This window comes from Eulemur rufifrons, chromosome 29, assembly GCF_041146395.1.
Source record: "Eulemur rufifrons isolate Redbay chromosome 29, OSU_ERuf_1, whole genome shotgun sequence".
NCBI classification, from domain to species: Eukaryota; Metazoa; Chordata; class Mammalia; order Primates; family Lemuridae; genus Eulemur; species Eulemur rufifrons.
In genome coordinates, this window is record NC_091011.1 from 36,707,501 (window position 1) to 36,729,899 (window position 22,399).

General features: G+C 31.9%; 1 protein-coding gene across 7 annotated transcripts in view; it reads left to right on the forward strand.

Annotated features, from left to right (window-relative positions):
- DGKB (diacylglycerol kinase beta) overlaps positions 1 to 22,399 on the forward strand; it is a 569,068-nt gene that overhangs the window by 271,124 nt on the left and 275,545 nt on the right. For all 7 annotated transcript variants that reach the window (XM_069461465.1, XM_069461460.1, XM_069461461.1 and 4 more), the window contains one exon: positions 15,613 to 15,677. In XM_069461465.1, coding sequence (XP_069317566.1) covers positions 15,613 to 15,677 — 65 coding nt within the window. The remainder of the gene's footprint in view (positions 1 to 15,612; positions 15,678 to 22,399) is intronic.

Below are 22,399 nucleotides of genomic sequence, written 5' to 3' on the forward strand. Positions count from 1 at the left end.
ACTCTTTCACCAGACTATTTTCTCATTATACCTTACAATTACCTCAAAAAGAAGAAACAATTTTCCTAGGATCCTATTGCTAGCAAATGACAGAAAAAGGATTCAAAGGAAAGATTTGTTGATTCTGAAGCACTAGTTGGTTTGATTTCCTTTTCCAAATAAAAGATTAAATGGTTGCTTATTTGACTTTTCCAAACCAAATAAGATTCAACATTTGTGGAATAATGAAGTAGTAAAATCTGAATTATTCACCATCATATGTAAACATTCTATAAATATTTGTTATATATTTCATTTTAAAATTTTTATCTAAACATGAGTCATGATTGGCAGCTTCCAAAAGGAAGATAAATTCTGGAAAGTAATTACTTTGTTAGTATTCTAGCAATATTTCACATACATTTTTATTTGAGATTCTAATAATAATTTTAATATTTTCTCATTAATACAGTCTCTCTTAATTTTCTCATCAACTATCAATCTATTCTCCTTTTTGTTTAATTATTTAAAAAGTTATTAACCTGCATAATTATAGATACATGTAAGTTCATAGGTGCCAGAAATATATTTAAATAGGCTTTTACTTATTTATCTTTTCAAAAAATTAGGCAGTAGCTCTAGTCAACTGACATATATTTTGTAATATTTGGGATCAAAGCTATTATTTTCTCTCTATGCATGTGTGTGTGCATGTGTGTGTGTGTATAATTTTTATATATGATGTACATTTTAGTCAAAGTCAAACCTCACCTGGAAATATTAAAAGATTAAAACTCATTCTGGGAACTGGGCTTTTGAGATCACACAAATGTGCTTTTTTTTTTTTTTTTTTTTTAAATTCTTCGATGTACTTGACACAGTTGTGTCCATTTGCCAGTTTGTACACTTTTAACAAAAAACTATATGTTGCATTTTAATAAAACTTTTAACAAGAAAAAAAATTCAGTATGACAAAAGAAGTCTTTGTCATCTTTACTGAACTTCCTGTTATGTCTCAGTTGGAGGCAAAATATCAATCTAATTACCCAAGCCAAAAGCCAATGAGTCATATCCTATCCCTTCCTCCCCCTTACCACTCAAACAAGTAACATCCAGTCAATCCCAAAGGCCAGTATTTATCTCTCAAACATTTCATGAACAAGTACTCTTTTCCTCTCCATACTACTACTGCTATAATTCAACTGTTATCTCCTCTGCAATAATGAACCCACCAAATGAATGATCCCTACAATATCCAAGTTGTTACCAAAAGTTTGGTGCTTGTCACCAAGGCTGAACAAAGAATAGGGACAAGTAGTTTGAGGAAAAGGAAAGAGAAGTTTATTAATTTGTCAGCACATGAGGAGGATGGCAAACTCTGGTCTCAAAGAAACATCCTCCCTTTAAGCAGAAATACAGAGCTTTTAAAGGGGATTTTTAGCTTCAGGCTATTGTTTAACTATAGCATCTCTGGTGAAGATGATCTTGTGACCTCTGTCTGGACAGGACAATTCTGTTGAGCTATCTCCTGTAGTTTAAGATGCAAAATATAAAGAACATTTTTCTGCCCCTTTGATTACTGGCCTTGGGCAGGAGTGAGTTTTAATTCCTCAAAAGGGTGAGAGGCTTTAAACAGACAACTCATAAAGCATTTTGCCCTTTTTCAGACCCTTACTTTTGTTACAAAGTGATCACTCTAAATGCAGATATAATGTTCTGTTTAAAACATTTACATGGTTTCTTATTTTTAGAATCAAGTCATATCTCCCTTACATAATTATAGGTCTTTCTTTTTCAGGCTAACTTGTGTTGACTTAGAAAAAAGAGTATGAGGACAGAACCTCACAGAAGGTCATTATGGAAGAGACAGCCAGGGGTGGAATAGCCTGCCAAGTACACTGAGATAGAGCAGCCTAGAAAATAGGAAGAAAACCAAGAGTTGGTCTCATCTAACTCAAGGAAAGAAAATGTATAAGAAGAAGAAGAAGAAGAAGAAGAGGAGGAGGAGGAAAGAAAGAGAGAGAGAGAGAGAGAGAGAGAGAGAATTGGCAGAAGGTCCAGCATTTAATTTATAATGGAGTGAAGGAAAATAATCAGACTGCAGTAGAACAGGGAATGACAATTAGTAGAAGAAACAGAGAAAGACAACCTAGTCAATACTTTTACTAGCATAGGAGAAAGCAAACTATGGTGAGTTAGGGAGTCAGAGGAAGTGAGGAAGTGAAGATAACAATTTTAGTCACTATTTTAAAAATTTACATGAAAGAGGAAAATGACAGTATTTTGCAGACACAGAAAGTTAAGAGATTTTTGTTTAGATTATTGATACCTAGGTAAGGAAAGGACAAAAATAGAGAGAGAAAGAAAATATATCCCAGAGGTATTGTGGTTCTTGAGAGATTAAGAAGGAATAGGATTCCTGCAGAGATGGGGGGTCTAGTCTTAGAATGGAGGAAAGAAAGCCCTCTTGTAATAGAGGGAAGGAGAGCAGGGTACAGACTTTAGATGTGTGAAGAATGTCTAATATATCCAAAAGGGCCATGTCTGTGTGTGAAATAATATTGGCCAACTAGAGTGGAGTGGACTTGAGCAGATGCAAAACCCAAATCAGAACCCAGTAAGATCAGACCTGGAAAGACATCAGGTCTAGAACAACTGTGGAAAACTCTACTTTCAGCTCAGGCAGTTGGCAACAAAGCCCACATATTTGTCAAGAAAAGATTTGATTGGCAACTCCAAAACCATGAAGTTATAAATACTCAATTCTATTCTAAGGAGAATCTTTTTATATTCTTCTTCTAAGATATTTCATCATGAAAAATAAATGTCCATAGAAAGAAGATTTCAGAGAACAACAGTTTTAAATTATTTACAACTATAAAAATAAATAAATAAAATGCCTGAAGTGCTTATGAAGAAATAACCTCTGAAGTCCTATTTTGGAGCAAAGTTGAATTTAAAGGATGACCCCGACAGAAACTTTTATCTGTACTCATATTTTCCCTGGAAATAGCAACTCATTTTAACATTGTGTGTCCACTTCCATTCTGCAGTACTTCTGAACTGTCCAGCTTCAACAGAACTCACTGGCTTCCTTTTCATCATGTTGCCATCTTGATCTTTCCTCTCTTCTGATGACACAGCCCTACAAAATGTGTCCCAGACCAATTATATACTCTCTTAGTAAACGGCCCTAGAGGGGACAGTAATTCTTTATCATATAGTGCTTTTCTCCAGATAATCAGTCCAAGAGGCATCTGAATGTTCTCGTTGCAGCAGACAGGGAGAGAGAAAGACGTTAACTGGCATAGGCAGTAGGGGGAAGTTGTAGGTTCTTATGTGTTAGCAGTTCATGTCTTATCACAAATACTTACAGTTTTATACATTATAACTTTTGAGGGTTATATGTCTTAGCAATCAGCCACTATTACAAATTTTTGCAGAACACGCTATATTGAATTATGTGTAATGACTGCTCAAGGAAGACATGTGGATGATATTTAGAAGCTTAAGATTTTACATCCACGTAACACACGAACAGACTTCCCAGGAATGCTTCATGGAGGATTGATTCATGATTTACATGAAACAAAAATTAAAGCAGTATTTCTAATATCCATTACTTCTGCACAGGCCTATAACCTGTATCACACTAATAAATGTGATGATCATATTTATGTACCTTCAAACTATCCAACATATTTTTTCTTGCGTGAGGATTAGATCTTTATTTTTGGCTGGAAAAATAGGAGTAAAATTTTAAATATTAGCAAAACAATGTGTGATATATGTTATTTTGTTGTTAACTTTTGGATTTACCTTCAGGGCTTTCAACTTCAACCATCACCTCTGTCCCAGAATACAGCTCCCTGCTCAGACCCCCACAGGACGGTTGGACTGTTCCTTCCTCCAGTGTGCAAACCCTGTTGGGAGTGTTACTCCTTTCTCTGCTGCCCACGGGGACATCCTCCATAGACTAATTACAACCCTGTTTTGGGGTAGTAAAAGCAAAGACTAACAAGAGCAGTTTTCTCTTATAGGTTTTTTATTTTTTTCCCCTAAAACATGTTTCTAGATAGGGAATAGATTTTAGTTTTTATATTACATTTATAGTTTATTAATTTTATCTCTGAAGTCTTTTGTGAATTCACTATTAATGATTTAGGAGGATGATGTCATCCGCCTTTATTCTCTTTCAAATACTGTAATAGTTTACTGATGTGGGAGTTCTGCCCTCATTTTTTATTATGTTCTTTGTAACATCGAGGCATAAGGTATTTTTTGCTGAGGGATGTTGGACTCAAGTCTTCTAACTTAAGTTAGATAAATTAGGAGTCTCTGATTATAGTCTCAAGATAGTGATTTACTGATTTTATTCTCTTTAATTACTATGATTACATAAAAGGACATTTAAAATAATATTTATTCTTGAGAACAAAGAATAAGCACAAATGCTGTTTATCATTTAAGGAGAACCAATCAGCATTATTTTGTTTTCTAACATCCCCTAGGAAATACATCATTAATTAAATAAAACCTACCATTAGGTTAAGAATAGAATTATGGACACAAGCAGCTTCTCCTGATTTTCAGAATAATATATGTTGTTTTAGAAAATATGAGATGCTAATGACATTAACAGCAATAAATGTTGAAATATCTTAAAGAAAGGACAGGGATGATTCCTCATCAAAATAAACATCACACAAATGATCCACATTGGTTGGCTCGATATGCAAGTAGCACCATGAGTCATGGATTAGGGATTTAAAGACTAAATGCAGTCTCAATTCTGGCAAACTGCATAATCTCAGGAAAGTCTCTTAGACACAAATATTTTTTTTCTAAAATAGAAATAGTAACTCTTCCCTGTTTCTGTTTTTTTTTTTTTTTAATTAAAGGTCAAATGTCTAATTTACCAAAATTAATGAGATCAAAATGTATAATTTACCGGAAAATCATTTAGAAATCAGGAAGCTCTGTATAAATATAAAGTGTTATAATTTTAACCACAGAGAAAAATAAGTGAATGAAATATTTCATAGAAATCACCATTACAGAATTAGCAGACTATCTGCACGTTCTCAGAGCAGTGAGATGCTGGAGAAATGATTACCTATGTTTCAGTTAGGACTCTGTTTGGCTTCATGGAGCAATAACGAAGTCACAAGTTGTGGCCTTCTTTTTCCATGTAGAGGACGAGTGGAGGAAGTACCTTCAAAGCTACTGTAGCAGCTTCAAGTTTTAAAGGACCGGGCTCTTTTTTTATCCTTTGTGGTTCTTAGCAATGGCTTTTATTCTTATGTTTTCAAATAATCTGTTGTACCTTTCTGGAATTGCATCCCCATTCCTGTGAGTAAGGTGGTGGTGATGAAGGGTAGAAAGGACTCTATCTAGATAAACATTTCTAGTTACAAAGGAACCCAGGGAATTGAGTATTTATTTATTTTTCTTAGGTGGGCACGTTGCTGCCTATATGAAATGAGAACCAAATAAACATAATATCTGCTGTCACTTTGAGATATCTAATTGATATTAATCAAACTATTGATATAATTGTTTTTCAGATATGAAGAATATAATCATGTTTTGGAAATCATTCCTATAATATAGCTAGAATCTTTTCAGAATTCTTAAGACATCACCTTTAGAGACGGTGGACCATGTGACTACATGCTATTTACATGTAGGCACATAGATTCTGGTTTAGGTTCTGGCTACTCCAGCTTGATGATTTATGCTGAGTTACAAGAACCAATGAAATTTCAGATTTCTCTCTAAAACAGTATTTACCTTATAGATTTGCTAAGGAGATTAAATGGGCTAAAAACTATATAATTGCATTGAGCACCTTGTTCTTGGTGCAACATCAACACTATTGTCATTCATTGAGGTTATGAATGTTATAGAAAGCCTTTCTTACAGACTTTCACCATGAACGTTATATAAGTTATAGTTCTGGTTCCAGTAAACTATTCAGCCTGCTGTTTCCTTCCCCAATATAGTCCTCCAGGGAACCTCTCAGACCTATGTGCAGGCTTATTTCCTCCCTCACCTTTGAGATCTATTGCCATTTCTATTTACAGATAGTAAACATATTTTTGTTTGTTTGTTTGTTTTCTTCTATCTCATTTCCCCTCCTTTGTGCTCACCTTAGGCTTCATGGCAACCTATATCACTATCTATTCCTCACCCCACCTCATCCCAACTTACCGTTTGCCACTCCTTCTACTTTGGTCATTCCCAGCCCCAGCTTAATGACTGGTGAACAACACACATGATGTTTTTACTTGAATTTATTTTGCAAAGCCAGGCATTATGCTATCACATTTCAACCCCCTGGGCATTCAAAGATGACAAGACTTTCTTTGCAGATTTGCTGAAATGACATCAAAGCCCTGAACACATTTGCAGCTTTTATCAGATTGAATGAATACTATAATGACCAAAGCAACCTCAGACATAAATGTAATTGATGGAACCAACCTTTCTGCATTAACTGAAGCTATTTAGTAAATACTGTTTTAGAGAGAAATCTGAAGCTTAAGGCCTGCCTCCACTTCATCATCTTCCCATGTCCCTCCCCTTCCTGAAGAGACTGAAACTATTTGAATTTTATATACTTGACTTTTTTTTTTTTTTTATAATTGAGAAAGAAGAATGCAAACTCTGAGATAAGAATTCTATTAGAGGGGGATCAAAAACTTAAAAAACACATTGGAACCCTACATTATTCAATGGATACTGGCAGAATTTGTGAAAAATTCTAGGCCTGTGATCATCGTAGAAAAGCTTTTCAGTAAGTATTTTCTAGTTAAGTGACACTTATGGAAGTAGATGGATTCTGTGTTAAGACACCGTTGATTTGTTTCTTCTGTGACATGTTGGATTACACTTTTGATTCAATTGCTAATCATGTACAGTGTACCATTTGCTTCATTTGAGATTTGTAGGCCTCCAAACCAAAGAATTTTAAATTAAAGGAAGTGTTTTGAGAGAAAGCTAGTCTATTTCATTTAATAAAAACAAGTCAAGGCCGGGCGCGGTGGCTCACGCCTGTAATCCTAGCACTCTGGGAGGCCGAGGCGGGTGGATTGCTTGAGGTCAGGAGTTCAAGACCAGCCTGAGCAAGAGCGAGACCCCGTCTCTACTAAAAATAGAAATTATATGGCCAACTAAAAATCTATATAGAAAAAATTAGCCGGGCATGGTGGCGCATGCCTGTAGTCCCAGCTACTCGGGAGGCTGAGGCAGTAGGATTGCTTAAGCCCAGGAGTTTGAGGTTGCTGTGAGCTAGGCTGACGCCACGGCACTCATTCTAGCCAGGGCAACAAAGCGACACTCTGTCTCAAAAAAAAAATAAAATAAAATAAAAAAAATAAAAACAAGTCAAGAATTTGTTAAATATTAATAGAAAAAAATTTGTATGTAAGGGAGCATTTTAATCATATAAACCTTATATTTGTTATTATAGTAAGTCCATAGTAAGTTTTATTATTTCTACAAGTTTGTTCACAAAGCTTAAGGTTAATTGTATGAAGAAACTATTTCAAAAGTATTATGGCTGTGTTAATGGCATGTGTTGTATGTACAAGAAAGACGAAGAGTGAGACTTATGATTTATGTTTTCTTTTTGGTAAGTGTCTCTAGGTTCTCCGAGGTCAAATATTTTTTGGCATTTCCTCCTGAACTACTCTGTCTGGTTTCATTAGCTCTACTATGTGAAATATATAAACATGAGGAATATTCAATATCATTATTATAACTTAAGTAAAATCTTCCCATCTTTGTCCATTTTTGGAGTAAAATGATGATCTAGGAAATAAGCATATAAAATGCATAGGAGTAGTTGTAATGATTAACTCAAAGGTCATGCACAAAATTTCTAAAATTCACTGATGGGTTACCCTATAGACTTTTAGTGCAGCCTTTTTATGCTTATTGGCATATTCCAGACCCATCTTGGCTTTGTTGAAACCACTTTGGTGATCTAGTCAATGAGCACTGTTTAAGGTCAATTCTAGATAGAAAATTCTAAGTTTTCATTTCTTTTCAAAATGTGAAAATTACAATCAGACAAACAGGAAGAAACTGCTAGGGACAGACATGTTACTTACAGCAAGACATGAACATTAAAAAGCCTAACATGATGAAAGAAGAAATAAAAATACAATTCTAAAAAGATTACAAAGCACAACTGCCACTTAGCTGTCTGGAGTCATTCCATGGAGAGTGGGTAGCCCTGCACACACTGAGGACCACAGTACAGGGTGACTCCTGCCATTAGGGAATGTTAAATGTGACAAAAGATTATTAATCTATAAATTAAATCCATAGATTTAATGAAACATTTTTAATCTTACATTAATAAATTTAAATGTAAAAGGTTAATCCATAATTCATATTGAAAAATATATTTATGTGAGATACATAATTCTTTGGTAAAGCCTTGAAATTTTCTGTGTATACACTGTACTTTCAATACCTAAATCTAAGCTTTTAGGGTGCTATTTTATAAGAATGACAACTCTGGTTTCATTTTCTGAAATAATTCAGTTTCAAGTGTTTTGGTTTTTTGAGTGAGAAAGTTTAGTATTTATTTCTAGGTACCATGTAATGACAATTTTATTTGATTAATTAAAAATTTACATACTCTCTATACACATATGTCTCTTATATTATACTTGTATGGATATTCCAGTGGTTACTTTAATTAATAATTGTGTCAATTCTTCCCCATAGATTTGGTACTGACGTTTTTTATACTTCTGTGTATTCATACCTTCCAATTCTGCCATAAGCATTGAATCTCAAGGGCTGTGATCCCTGTTTTCCAGATTGCTTCTATTTGCCTCTAAAGATCTTCTCTCTGCTCTTCTCCATTCTGCTGTCTGCCTGGACAGTGTCCTGCATAGATCACATCAGGGTTCCCTTGCCCTTTTGTTTCTGGTTGACGTAGCCAATTGAGATCCCTAGCAGCAGATGGGAGGAAAGAAAGTAGGATTAGGGTCCTGGATACCTCAATGAAAAGTCATCTGGGACTGGATGTCTATTCCTCTCAAGGCCATCTTCAGAAAAACTTGTACCATCCCTCAGATATTTTAACCTTAACTTCCTAAATCTTTTTAACTCAAGAGAGTGGACATCTCCTTTCATCCTTCAGTAATTATCATTTTCTCCTGTCAGGCTCACATTGGTAGATTTTTTTCCCTAGATATTTGTAATCACTATTGCCATTGTAAGTGACATTATTTTCTATTACTGTGTTTTAGTGTCGTCAATTCTACTAATTTTTATATGCTATTCCTATATCTGGACAACTATTTAAACTCTTATTAATTTATATGGATTTCCATTAATTTATTTGATTTTCTATACAGAACATTATGTCTTTGATAAATAATAATAGTTTTTCATTTTCTTTATAATACATACAACTTTTATTGTTTTATTCTTGATCTACTGTATTTCTGAAGTCCTCCAAAGCAAAGTTAAATAGATACTCAGCAGTGATATCCGGAGTTAAGTCAGTCTTTTGTCTCTAGGGTTTTACTGTTTGTTTTATGCCCATTTTGTGGAGTTGACATATATATAATCTTTGTAATGCCTATTCTAATTTGCTCATATTCCTTTTTGCTAAACTATATTATAGATTGTAAACATCATGTTAAATACAAAAAATAAAGCAAATTTGAACTGAGAGGATAAAAATAATCATGGATTCCAAAAAAATGAAATATTATAAAATAATGGTTTTCTCAACAAAACCTACATTAATATTAATAGATAATATATAAGTTTCCCATGCCTGCTGTAAAAAGTTACCACAAACTTGTTGGCTTAAAACAACACAAACGTATTCTCTTACAGTTCACGAGACCATAAATCCAAATTTAGCATTCCTGGACTGAAATCAAGGTGTCAGCTGGTTTGTGCTCTTTCCAGAGGCCACAGGGGAGAAAATGTTTCTTGCCACTTTCAGCTTCTGGTGGCTTTAGTATTCTTTGAGTCATGGCTGCACTATTCCAATCTCTGCCCCTGCAGTCACATTGTCTCCTCCTGTTCTGTCTGTCTAATCTCTCTCTCTCTCAGAAGAACATTTGTGAAGGCATTTAGGTCCTATCTGGATAATAGTCTCATTTCCTCACAATCCTTAATTTAATCATAGTTGCAAAGCCTTTACCATATAAAGCAACATTTCCAGGTTCTAAGAATTATAACTTGATATATTTTGGGGTCACCATTCATCCCACTACCTCTGTCCTCTGGCCCCCAAAGATTCATGTCTTTTCTGTGTGCAAAATACATTCACCTCATTCTCATACTCCCAAATATCTCAATCCTTTACATCATTAACTCAAGTAGAAAATCTCATCTAAATGTCTTCAGGTCAGAGTGCCACATCTCATCTTCTAAATCAGGTGTGGGTGAGACTTGGTATGATTCATCTTTGGGTAAAATTCCTTTCCGTTTGTGGACCTGTGAAACTAGAAAACAAGTTATCTGCTTTCAGAACACAGTGGTAGAAAAAGCATTATATTACAGTAATAGACATTCCCACACGAAAAAAAAGAAAGTGCAGAGTAGAAAGGTCCCAAGCATGAACTTGTTCATAATTGCAATAAATTTATTAATACCAAGTTCCAGGGATTAAGACCTGATATCATTGAGGGGATATCATTCAGCTCACTATTGATGACTTCATAAAAATGATCTTTTAATTAATTTATGTGGACATAGTAAATCTAAACTGATCACAGAAATTCAGAAAACCAAACTCTTAATTCCTGTAAACAATGCCATGACAATTCACAAATGATTCCTTAAAAACTTCAAAGAGCAAATAATTTCCATGGATTATTAACTATTCTGGAACATAGAGATTAAAACCTCCTGGCTTTATCTATCAACCCAGTACAATAGATATCAATATCTGGTAAAGTCTGCCTGTGAAATAGTCTCACTTGTGGCTACTGTTGTAATTTTCTTAAATAAATATTAACAGATAAAAATAGTGCCTTATGTAAATTGTACATTCAGGTAAAAATTGTCAGGAGAGCAAAGATTGCTTATAACAAATGGGAAATATATTATGGAACCACAATCTCTTATCTAAAAGTTCAATCTAACAAAGCGTAAAAACCAAAATTTTTGTAGTTTATTTAGTAAGAAATATAACCTGAACTGATATGCTCTTTGTAATGTTACAAAGTACAGTGTTTGTAATGTAACTGTTAAATATAGTTAGCCCAATCTTGCAATGTTAATTTATCCTTCCTTTAGTCAATATTCGTATGTACTAGTACAGAAATATTTATGTGAAGTTTAATTACAGTGTGCTATCCCTGACCCTTTTAGATTTGTTACATAATTTATCAGATATGTACAGTATAACCTTTCTAAAATCCACAAAATTTTGAATACCAAAGCACAACTTTCCCCATGTACCTCATTTAAGGATTATGCAATTTATTTAATTTACTATCTCAAACAACCTAAGGAGAAAATAATATGAATCTCAAAACCTATAAATATATTTCTACAATAATAACAGCTAACGTTTATTTTCTTGCTTTCTATATGCCAAGCACAGTTTTAATTATCTTCCATGTATTACAACATCAGCTCTTCATAGCAAAGCGGGTATTATTAATATCATTTTTATTTTAAGGTAGGAAGATGGCAGCATTGAAAATCTAAGCAAACTTTTCATGGGCAATATCCAGTAAATTTTAGCACCAGAGCTTGAACCAAATCAGCTGAATATACATAGGTAAAATGGATAAAAGTTGAACATGTAGTCCACACAAGAAGAAACATGAATGGAAAAAAGCATATGAGAAGATGATGGTTATTGTACACCTTTGTCAAAACTCATTGAATTGCACACTTAAAATTGGTGATTTTTTGGCCTGTGATAATACTTCAAAAAAGGAAAAGAAAATCACCAATTTTTTAATCTTTAATAAAATATTCAACAAATGAAGCATCAAAAACTTCAGCTTTGAAACTTTTTAGCAAATTGCAATTGTGGGGGGGGCACGAAGCTTGCACACAGGCAGACATTAAAATTTATCCCTCCAAAAACAAGGAAAAACTGAATTATTTCAACAATGAAAACTCATATAATATACAAGATTTAATTTTAAATTCTCCAATTGCATTTTGGAATAACTCTTTGATGATGCTCATTTTTAATTGGCTAAATTTATGTTCTATCTTGCAATGGAATGAAATTGAGAAGGCATTTAATACAGTCCAGTGGTCAAATAATTAAAAATTATAACAACTTATTTGACAGATTTTATAAGTGAATGATTCTTAAAATGGAATAAAAGACATAGTACCTATGACAATATTTGGACAGATATATTTTATATTTCAATAAAAAATTTAGTATTGATAAGACCCTCCTCTTAGCAGAATTTGCTATAGGCTCAGGTATCCAAACACTTATAGAATATTTTCTCAATTTAAAATGCTATGATTCATAGAAAATATAAGTTTTTTAAATGAATATTCTAAAATGTAACTTCAGAGATTTGGGAAAATTTTATTTAAAAAAATAAAAAAATAGGCCCATACAGAAAAAGAACAAAACACTCATCAGAAAAATCCCAGTGACAGATTATTTGAAAAAGATATGGCTAAGAAGCTGATTCTTTGAGATATATATGTGTGTATATATATATATATATATATATATTTAAATATGTGTAAATATATAGCAAGAAAAATTATTGTTTACTTTTTTACTCTTTAAATAACACAATGAGGTTTAAATTTGTTTTGCTTGAGTAAAATTGATATATTTTATTTTTACTTCTTAGATATGATTTTTAAGTAATTTAAAATAAAACTATAAGTTCAAGAAATAATAAAATCCATTTGTGTCAATAAATATATATTTCAAAATTCTGCAATTTAACCATATTTTAGTATCTCCTTTTACCTTCAAGAAAATTCTGGTATGTATATAAAATACAGGAACATACCAGCTATACATAACACTGATCCAATTTCTATAAAGAAAAATCTCATTAACTCTCCACCATGATACTTTAAAGGGGTATCAGTATCCTTTTTTAAAGATAATAAAGCTATTGCTCTCAGTTTTGGAAGTGGAAAGTCTGTCTGGATTCAGAATTTCCCTATTCTAGGAAGTAGAAGAGATGCTGATTTAATTTCTGTGCCCTAAAAACTTCATAAAGATGAAAGGGTAAAATTTATTAAAAATTGCCATTTTAGCTTTTTCTTGTTTGATCTCTCTTTAGAGAATCCTAAGTATCCCTGAAAGATGACGTCTGGATAAGTTTGCAGCATTTGCCAATACTCTTTCAAGCCCCTTGGGGTTATGCCAAAGGGACAGGGTTCCTTGTGAATTTGGTCTGAATTCTTATCCAAATGAACACCTGCTATCATTGTTCCTTATCAATCTTGTAGTCAGCAATGCCAGCTCTCTCTTTGTGGTGGAACCCATTCAACACAAGGAAAAGGCCTGCCAGTGTTCCAGGCTAGATTTTATCCCCCACTCCACCCTTTACTAAATGATCCATTGCCCAAGTATCTTGGAGATAGAGCTAATATTAAGTTTATCTTTGGCTATTTGCTGTTCTGTATTTCCAGCAGTTTACCCAATTATGGTCCAGTGTACCTAAATGTTTTTTTGACATCTCTCTCTTCTCTTCTTTCTTCTCCTCCTTTCTCCTGTACTCACTCTCTTTCTCTGTCCTGTTTATGTTCCTTTGGAAAGGAAGAGATTTGTTATTGCGAGTATATACACATGTAAAGAAAATTATACTACACAATCTATTTTTAAAAATCTTAGTTTTCCCAAATTAGCAGAAACACTTAATTCAAGCAGAAGTAAATTCAATGATATTCTCCCTGTGGGTAACCAGTATTGATCATTCATTCTTAGTACTTGATTTCATACTTCTTTGTTTTTGTTTAACTGGTATGCTGGATGTATACATTTAATTAAAAGGTATTCCAAATTGGTTTTGCAATGGATTTGTGATTGAAGTTTAAGTAAATGCTTTTTTAAAAATCAGTTAATGATCATGCTACATATACACCATACATAGTCCAATTCAGATTTTTTTCCTATAATTTCATACCACAGTAAGACAACTTTATATTCTAAAATATAATATGTTTATGATCTATTAGCAAGAATTAAATTTAAAAAAAAAGAAATTCTGTGACTAGATTTCAGAGTTGTTGGGCTGGTGAAAGTGAACTGTCTTGAAATGCTTACTTCCTAGCAAACCAGGAAGTTGACTATGTATATATAACAAAATTATATCTTAGAATATCAAACCACAGAGGATTTTATTTTAGTGTCCTTCATTATAAGTGTTGCCTCTATATACATCTATTTATATCTTTTTGTCCTTTTCATTTGTGGATTAATTCGGTTACTTGATATTATTTAGAATATCAAATGTTCGGACAGAAGAATACACAGTTAGCTCTATCTTGCAGGGAAAAGCAGCTCTCTGCCATCTGCAGTGGGCATTGGTCCCTCTCTTGTTGTGGCTTATGCTTTGTTATGCATGAGTAAGCACATTAGCCTTTTCATTTCATTCATTAGACTTTTAATCCTTGATTAGTGTTTTTAAGATTCTCTCAAATACACAACTTCTTTATTTCCTTTGTGTTTGATTTTCTTTTTCTTTTATCTCCCCGATGAAACAAAATTAACAGCTAATCACAACAATAGCGCTTTTCTATTGAGATGATTGGTAAATATATTAGTTTCTCATTTGAGTGATGAATCATGTGGATGAAGAATGGGAAAATATCTTCTTACTTGGAATAACAGGGTTAACTGTTTAGAGTCAGTTAGAGCAGCATGTTCTTGAAGAGCTTGGATCACAATATTCCACCAGTCTAACACACCCAGTATGATTTCTGTCTCATAGAAAAAAATGTGAATGCTTTTTCTAAAAGTAAGAGATGTCCATTAGAGTTCAAAACTGATACATTTGGGGTGTCAGAGGCAAATTACACTTGCCACTAATTCTCCAAAAATAAATTTTTCTCTTTATTGCTTTTCTCTATTAAGCAAGGTAACTCAAGATATGCCAGAAAGTTGCTTGTGATAAAGTTATTAATTCCACATCTGAGACATACTGAGCAAACCCTGAAGTCAGGTATCATATTTACCTTTGCTAGATATGCACCCTCATACTGTCTTTTTACCCGTAATTAATCTCAAAGGACTAGGAGCATCTCTACTTGATCATTTGTCCTCTTAGGCCATCCTTCTAACTCTTGTTTAACAATATTTTCAATTACTATTTGGCATTTATGCTTATATGTGCTATCTTAAACATGCTTTGAGTACGGGGCCAAAATCAGTTATTTAAGGAGATATATAAAATTAAATAGAAATAAATTTCTAGATGCAGATGTGAGAAGTAACTAATTGTGAAATGATTAAATAAGTCACACTTGCACAGAATTTGTGTGGATTATACATGTTTGCCTAATTTCAGAACATCTTCTTGGCAATAGTATTGTGAAGAAAATGTTAATTTTAAAATATTTTTTCTATTTAATCTATATTTCCACAAGATAATAGGATCCTAAACTGTCCTGTTTTTGTTTTCTGTTTTCTCCCCTTAGGATGCTTCCATTGCACACAGATTTCACATCATGAGAGAAAAACACCCAGAGAAATTCAACAGTAGGTAAGATAACAGATGATGAAATGGAAATTGTGGTTGCTGAATTATGTCATAAAAAGATCACTATATGTTATTAAAAATTTTATATATAGTGACTGAAAGAGGCTCAGCGTTTGTGTAAATATTAAGATGAAAATATAAATGAATTGAATTTTTCTTCTTAGGTTTTAATGGGGCTATAATGGGGAATGCAATGTGGTCATCTCTATTCCATTCTTATGTGCCATGAAGTATTTCAAGTATAAGGGGAAAATAATTAAGGTGAAAATTTATTAAGACGTACTGAAGTCTTCGAATAGTTGTTATGTGACAATCCTTAATCTCAAGGAAAAATGTGGCATTCTAATTTGATGATGCTGAGTAACTGCGTATTACATAGGTATCATATGAGTCCTCCAGTCTTTGGACTATCCGCCCCATATGGGCCTCAACTAAATGCAAAATAAGCCAGAGTAATATCTTTGCCAATATAAACTATTTTTAGAGACGTCTTCTTCAAGAAGAAAAACCTTGACAAACAAAATCACTTTTATTATAATAGCAGTAGGCTATCCCTTCAAAATGTAGACACTGACCTTAGCAGCTACTCAGGGAAATAGGGAAAGCTTTGGCTCTGTTTCTTCCCCATTTCTAGAAGGAAACAGGGCTCGCTCTCCACTGCCTTCCCCCAGAAAAAATGGGGCAGAAAAAGTGAATCACCTTTTGCCTCAATTATACCCATTTTACAAAATCATAATCAGCATTTCTGTATATTTAAGTGACTTCATATATTAATATTCAAACCCAAAGACTGTATGGTCTCTGTATTTGGTTAAGCTGGCATCTTACCATGAATGCTATAGACCATTTATTAGATAGCTGCAAGGGGAAAGTCTTATCTTTATTTTAATTTTGTCCCACACGAGCACATTGACATAATTTTCTTCCATGTAGATTTATAATAAATAAATGCTATTAAAATATATTTCAAAATTTAAAATTTTCTAAACTATAGATTTGAGTGTACTATTTTAGGCAAGAATCATTATAGTCAATAGTTTCATGATTAGTGAGGTCCTATGTGATTTCACTAAATTTATCTATTAAAATGTTTTAGTAAAAAAAATAAAACTTATTTCTAATACCTCCATTAGGCATTGCCTCAGGTTGTTTCTTATCCTATAAATCAGAAATCACAGCCTTATGGTTTGCTTTTATTCTTCATAGTTCAGAAAGCTATAATTTTTGTTTCAAAGAAAATAGAAAAAATACATACAAGGATATTTATGTGTACACATAATTATCTTCAGAAGGATTCACAAAAATCTTATAACTCTAGTTGCTTCTGGTGAGAGGAACAAAGTAGTAGTGTGACAATTGAATTTTTCTTTTGTGCCTTTTTGTGCTGTTTGAATTTCTCTCCAAGTGCAACAAATTTAAATCAAAAGTATTCAATTAAAAATTTGCACCTATAAGTTTTCTTTGTATCTATAATAGACATTATCATTTTACAGGAATTCATCTTAATTTATGAAATATATGAAAATAAATTGATATAATAATGAAATTATATTCACTGTATAGATTGTAGCACTCAATGATACACCTTGAATATCCTGGAAATGAATATAGTTATAAATATTCACAAAATCATATTATAAAATATAGTAGTCTGTGCTTTCCCAAATGGCATTCTATGAAGCATTCATGACTTCATATTCATATATTTAAAAAGGTTTCAAGTGAAAAAAATCTGTTTGGAAAATGTAGCATTCAATGTACCCCTGCAGGAGTTTAAGAATGTAAGAGCCCATGAAAAGCTTTAAGAAACACAGGTAAAACAAAAACTTTAGCAATCTATAAGGCATTACTGTCACAAACTTAGGCAGGTGAGAAAGAGAGAGAGAGAAAAAGAGAGAAACAGCAATTTAAAAAAGCCAGAGAGACAGAGAAAGGAAGAGAGGGAAAGAGAATTAAAAGTATAAAGAGGGTACATCAATGTATTTATGTGATAATCAAATTTGACAACCTATATATAAGAATGCCAATATTTACAATCCTCTCGTGTCAGAAGCTAATTAACTTCTTTCTACAGAATAATTTTAATTCTTCTTAATAATAAAGACTTCTATTATTTACATATCTATTTAATTTTTTATTGTCAATAGCACTACTAATTTATGACATTCCTCCCTGCTCATAATATGATTAGATGCCATTAACAACAATATGTTTACGTACTACAATGTTTTTATAAGTTGTAAAACTACACCTTATTGAAACTTCTTTGTAAATTTGAGGCATGAGTAAATCTTGCTTATAAATAGATTAGAAGGAATATTTCACTTGAGATAAAAACATAGAAAATGCCTTCCGGAATGACAGAAGGTCACAGGTTTCTATTGTGAGTTCAAATAGTGCCAGGTATATAATAGATGCTCAATATATTATTATTGGCCAACTATTATTTTAAGATGACAGTTCTGAAACTCCATATATTACCAAGTCAATTAGGCATGTATGTTTCAATCTATGCTTTTGTAGATTAAATCTTCACTTAGAGTTCCAAGTATTTAGGTAATTCCCTAAGCCATTTTCTGGATGTGAAAATTTTCTGATAAATTTCTATGAGGAAGACATATTGTTCACAAGCAATTTCATACTTACAAGGGCAGATTTTCAGATTTCAACACTGAGACAGGTTCAGCTATAACATACTTTCATATTTTCAGGAATTTGCAAATGGATTTTTTTAAGTACTCTTAATAATGGTGTTTCAGATCAGATCTCTTGTCACAATAAATCATATGCCATTAATATTATCCTCTAGCATACTCACCTTGAAATTCATTTATATTTTAAAGAACATGATGTTTCTAACATTATCTTAAGGAAATTAATTACCAAAATATATAGTTCTGCTCTCTATGCTTCTTATGACAGAAATTGAAAGAACTGGGAAAGGTAATGATTTTTCCGGTGCTTAAGAGAGTGCAGTTGAAAAGTCTATATCGTATTCTTTCCAAATTTTTGTGAAAATGTAAGTTAACTGTTAAAAGGAAGCATGCTACTTAACTTTCTACACTATAAGATATTTTTTCATAAAACTGAATTAAAGACTTTTGGTCTTATAGATTCAAAACAAAAATAATAAACTATTCATGGTACTATGATTTATAACTATATATTACATAATATTGGTATTTAAAATATTTATATAAATTATTATTATTTATAATCGTATTTATGTTCATAGTGTTCACATACGTTACGCCTCTCATGGTTCCATTTGGATAGAGGATTTTAAGTGTTTGTTTTTAAAAAGCTGAATGTAAATAATTATCAATACTTTAAAATATGCAGCCATTAGAATGATAATCATTGAGGCTTATAAAAATTTTAGAAAAAAATGCAAAACAGTGTTGAATTCCATGAGTAAAATTATGCAACAATGACAAGAACTTGCAAGTAATAAGTAAAATGGATCTATCTATAGAAAAAGTATTGTGGTCTTACAAAGATTTCTTAAAATTGTAATCATATTTTCAAAGAATCAATTCAAATTCTTAAGGCATAATACGTAAAAACATTTAACTGGAATAAACTAAAAGAAATCAGCTAGCAAGCCCTGATGACCAGTGATCACAATGGTACTATTTAATTAAATCCATACTGCTTATTTAAAAGTATCTGATCTCTAACGTACTGAGTGAGATAAGGATGGTTATCTCAGCCTTCTGAGATATACAAAGAGTCTTGATTCTGCATTACTATTTTTTTAGGTATTAATAATACCTTTTAGTTTTCTCAGTCTTTTTATATGCCTAACCTACAATGCAAACAAACAAACAAATTCTACAACATAAATTCCTGAGCATCGTGTCTTGCAAATAAATAATATTCACTTACTTATAGATTAGTTTTATGCTTCTTATCAATTTCATAAATCAGCAATATTTAATTATCAACCAATTATTAATATTTACCTGGTGATGGCAGTGAACTGAAGACTGAATATAAATCATCACATATTCTCTCTCTCTACATATATATGTATGTATATATGCATATATAGTATCACTTTATAAGTTTGTGTAAGTTTTGTAACTTGAAATATTAAGCTATATGCTAAAGTCAATAAAATTCTATTTTTCATAAATATGAATATGAAGAGATATTTTACTGATGTAAATATTTTAATGTCAAGATAGATCATAAATTATTCTTAATGATTTTGAAGACAATTTTTTACCTATAATTTATTTTAAATTGTGTTTATGCCTGCAATCTATTATTGGAAATTATAATTTTTCATGTACTCCACATGTCACATTTGGAAAATTATAATTTCCAAGTTAAGAATAAAGAAATCAAACCTATGTATTTCTTCAACCTTCCTACCTTGATGTAGAGACAAAGAAAAGCCCACAGACAAGAATAATGAAATAGAAAATTGCCATTTGTTATCTAGACAGAAAAGAGCCACTTAAAGTTCTAGAGTAAAATGTGAAGGTAAAAATAAAATGATGTTTCAGTAGTGACAGAAAAATACTACATCACAGCCAAATATTTTTACTCACTATCTAGAATACCATTAAAAATTGCTCCTCTGAATTCAATAAAATAAATTTTTGAAGCTCCAGAGGAACATTCAAATTCTTCTTGTATTATGATGATGTATTTATATCTGTAATTTTCTTCATCTTCTTTAGAATTTTTAATGTATGTTTAATAAAAGCTAATTGAAAATTGTTTTCCAATGAATTTTATGATATATTCTCATACATATATATCGTATATGTATTTTTGAGTCAAGCATGACATAGCAAATAAAATATAAAAGATATTTGTATTTTTTTCTCTGAAGATTTTAAATATATATCTTTATGGAATTGCAGTTTTAGAAATTCATATTTTCTTTCACTTAGAACTTTTAGAAATTAAACTTTTATTTCATATATTAACTTTTATTTGTAGTATTTTTTAGTGAGTAAAACAATTGACATGTAAATTATTGATTTTCACACTCTATTAAAAATAATGAAAGTGAAGGCAGAATGGAGTCTGTATCATATTGTCTTTGTTGAGACATTTGACCTCATTTTTGTGTCAGTCAAGACAACTTCATTATTGTATTGTGAATTTTTTCCATTTAAAAATGTAAATTATTATGTTTTAAAGCCCACTTCTGCCTTATGGAAATGATACCATCTTTCATAAGTCAACTAGGTAAACAGTACTACTAATATTAAAAGTTAAATATTTTTCATTTTTAATATTTTAAATCAAATCTATATTCATTAGAAGTAGTAGATTTGCACAGGGACCTTTTGGACAACATTATATATCATGAGAATTGCACATCCTAAAGCACTTTTATGTCTTTATGTCTGTGCATTAGCAACAACTTTGGTCTACTTTTAAGAAGCATACCCATTTTTCATTCTAACTTAGAATGATTACTAACTTATATACTTTAAATGAAACTTTTAGAAATATTTGTGTGTATTATTATTAAGCCAGTTTTTGCAGATGACTAAACTACTGCTTGCATATAAGCCATATAATGTACAGATATATCATAAGATAATTACTAAGTTTCCATTTTTCATATTATACTTATGTAAGTCTTTCAAACACGTGTGTATTCTTGCTATACATATATTTCTAATGTAAGGCTTTTAAAATAATTTACAAGTCATGCTATTCTATTTATATGTTTTCATTTGTAAGTTGAGACATTTAAATATTTTGTTTGAAACGAGCAGGTAGAAATGTAAAAGGTTAAATGAGTCATAGCTGTGTGCACACTGATGCAAAGGGCTTCAATTCACTAGAATGTTTCTGCATAATTTCCTGGTATCATTATAGCAGAACACTTACTTCTATATACAGGCTGTTCAGCAGCATGTTCCTAAGATAGTAGGATGAGTGAGGACTGGAGGATAAATAAAGAAGAGAGTCAGAAACTTTTCTTCCTTCCTTCTTTGCCTCTCACTCCCTCTCTTCTTTCGCTCCAGATTTCTTATTTTCCTCATCATTTTTTTCTTTACTTTGCCACTACAGTGGAGTAACAAAAAGATTAATGGAGGTCTTGAAGCTTGCATAAAATGTTTCTTATCTGCTATTGATTTGGTTGATTATTCAGAACACCTTTACCCATTTATATGATGGACATTCAGCTGGATGCTGAAACTTTAGAATCTCTAAGGCAAATAAGGAAATAGAACTTGGGGTTACACAGAGATTTTAGATAGTGTTAGGTTCTACAGAAGAATATAAGTTGCATGAAAATTCTATGTTGTAACTGTACATAGGAAAGAATATTTCCTTCAGCTCCCAAGTTAGGGTCACCATTGAACTCTAAGGGATATATGTTGGGGAAGAGGTCGCTTATATATTCTCTAATTTAGATAAAGAGGAAATATTTGTTTCTAGTGTCTGTGTCAAGATACTTACATTTTATTAGTATCTTCCATGCAAATATTCTAAATATTTTCCTTCTCAATTTTGTCTTTCTATTCCTAGGGTTTGTATTATTACTTTACATGAATTTGTATGTGGTCTATGCAAAAGGTTTATACACACACATGCACACCCACATGAATACTCACTTCCAGGACAACAAATAAAGAAACAAGATTTGTGAAATAATAGTAGTTAATTCAGAGATGTCCACAAAATCACAAGAATAATCCAAGTTATAGTATTTTCTTATAGGAAAGAGTACTGAACAGTAAGAAATT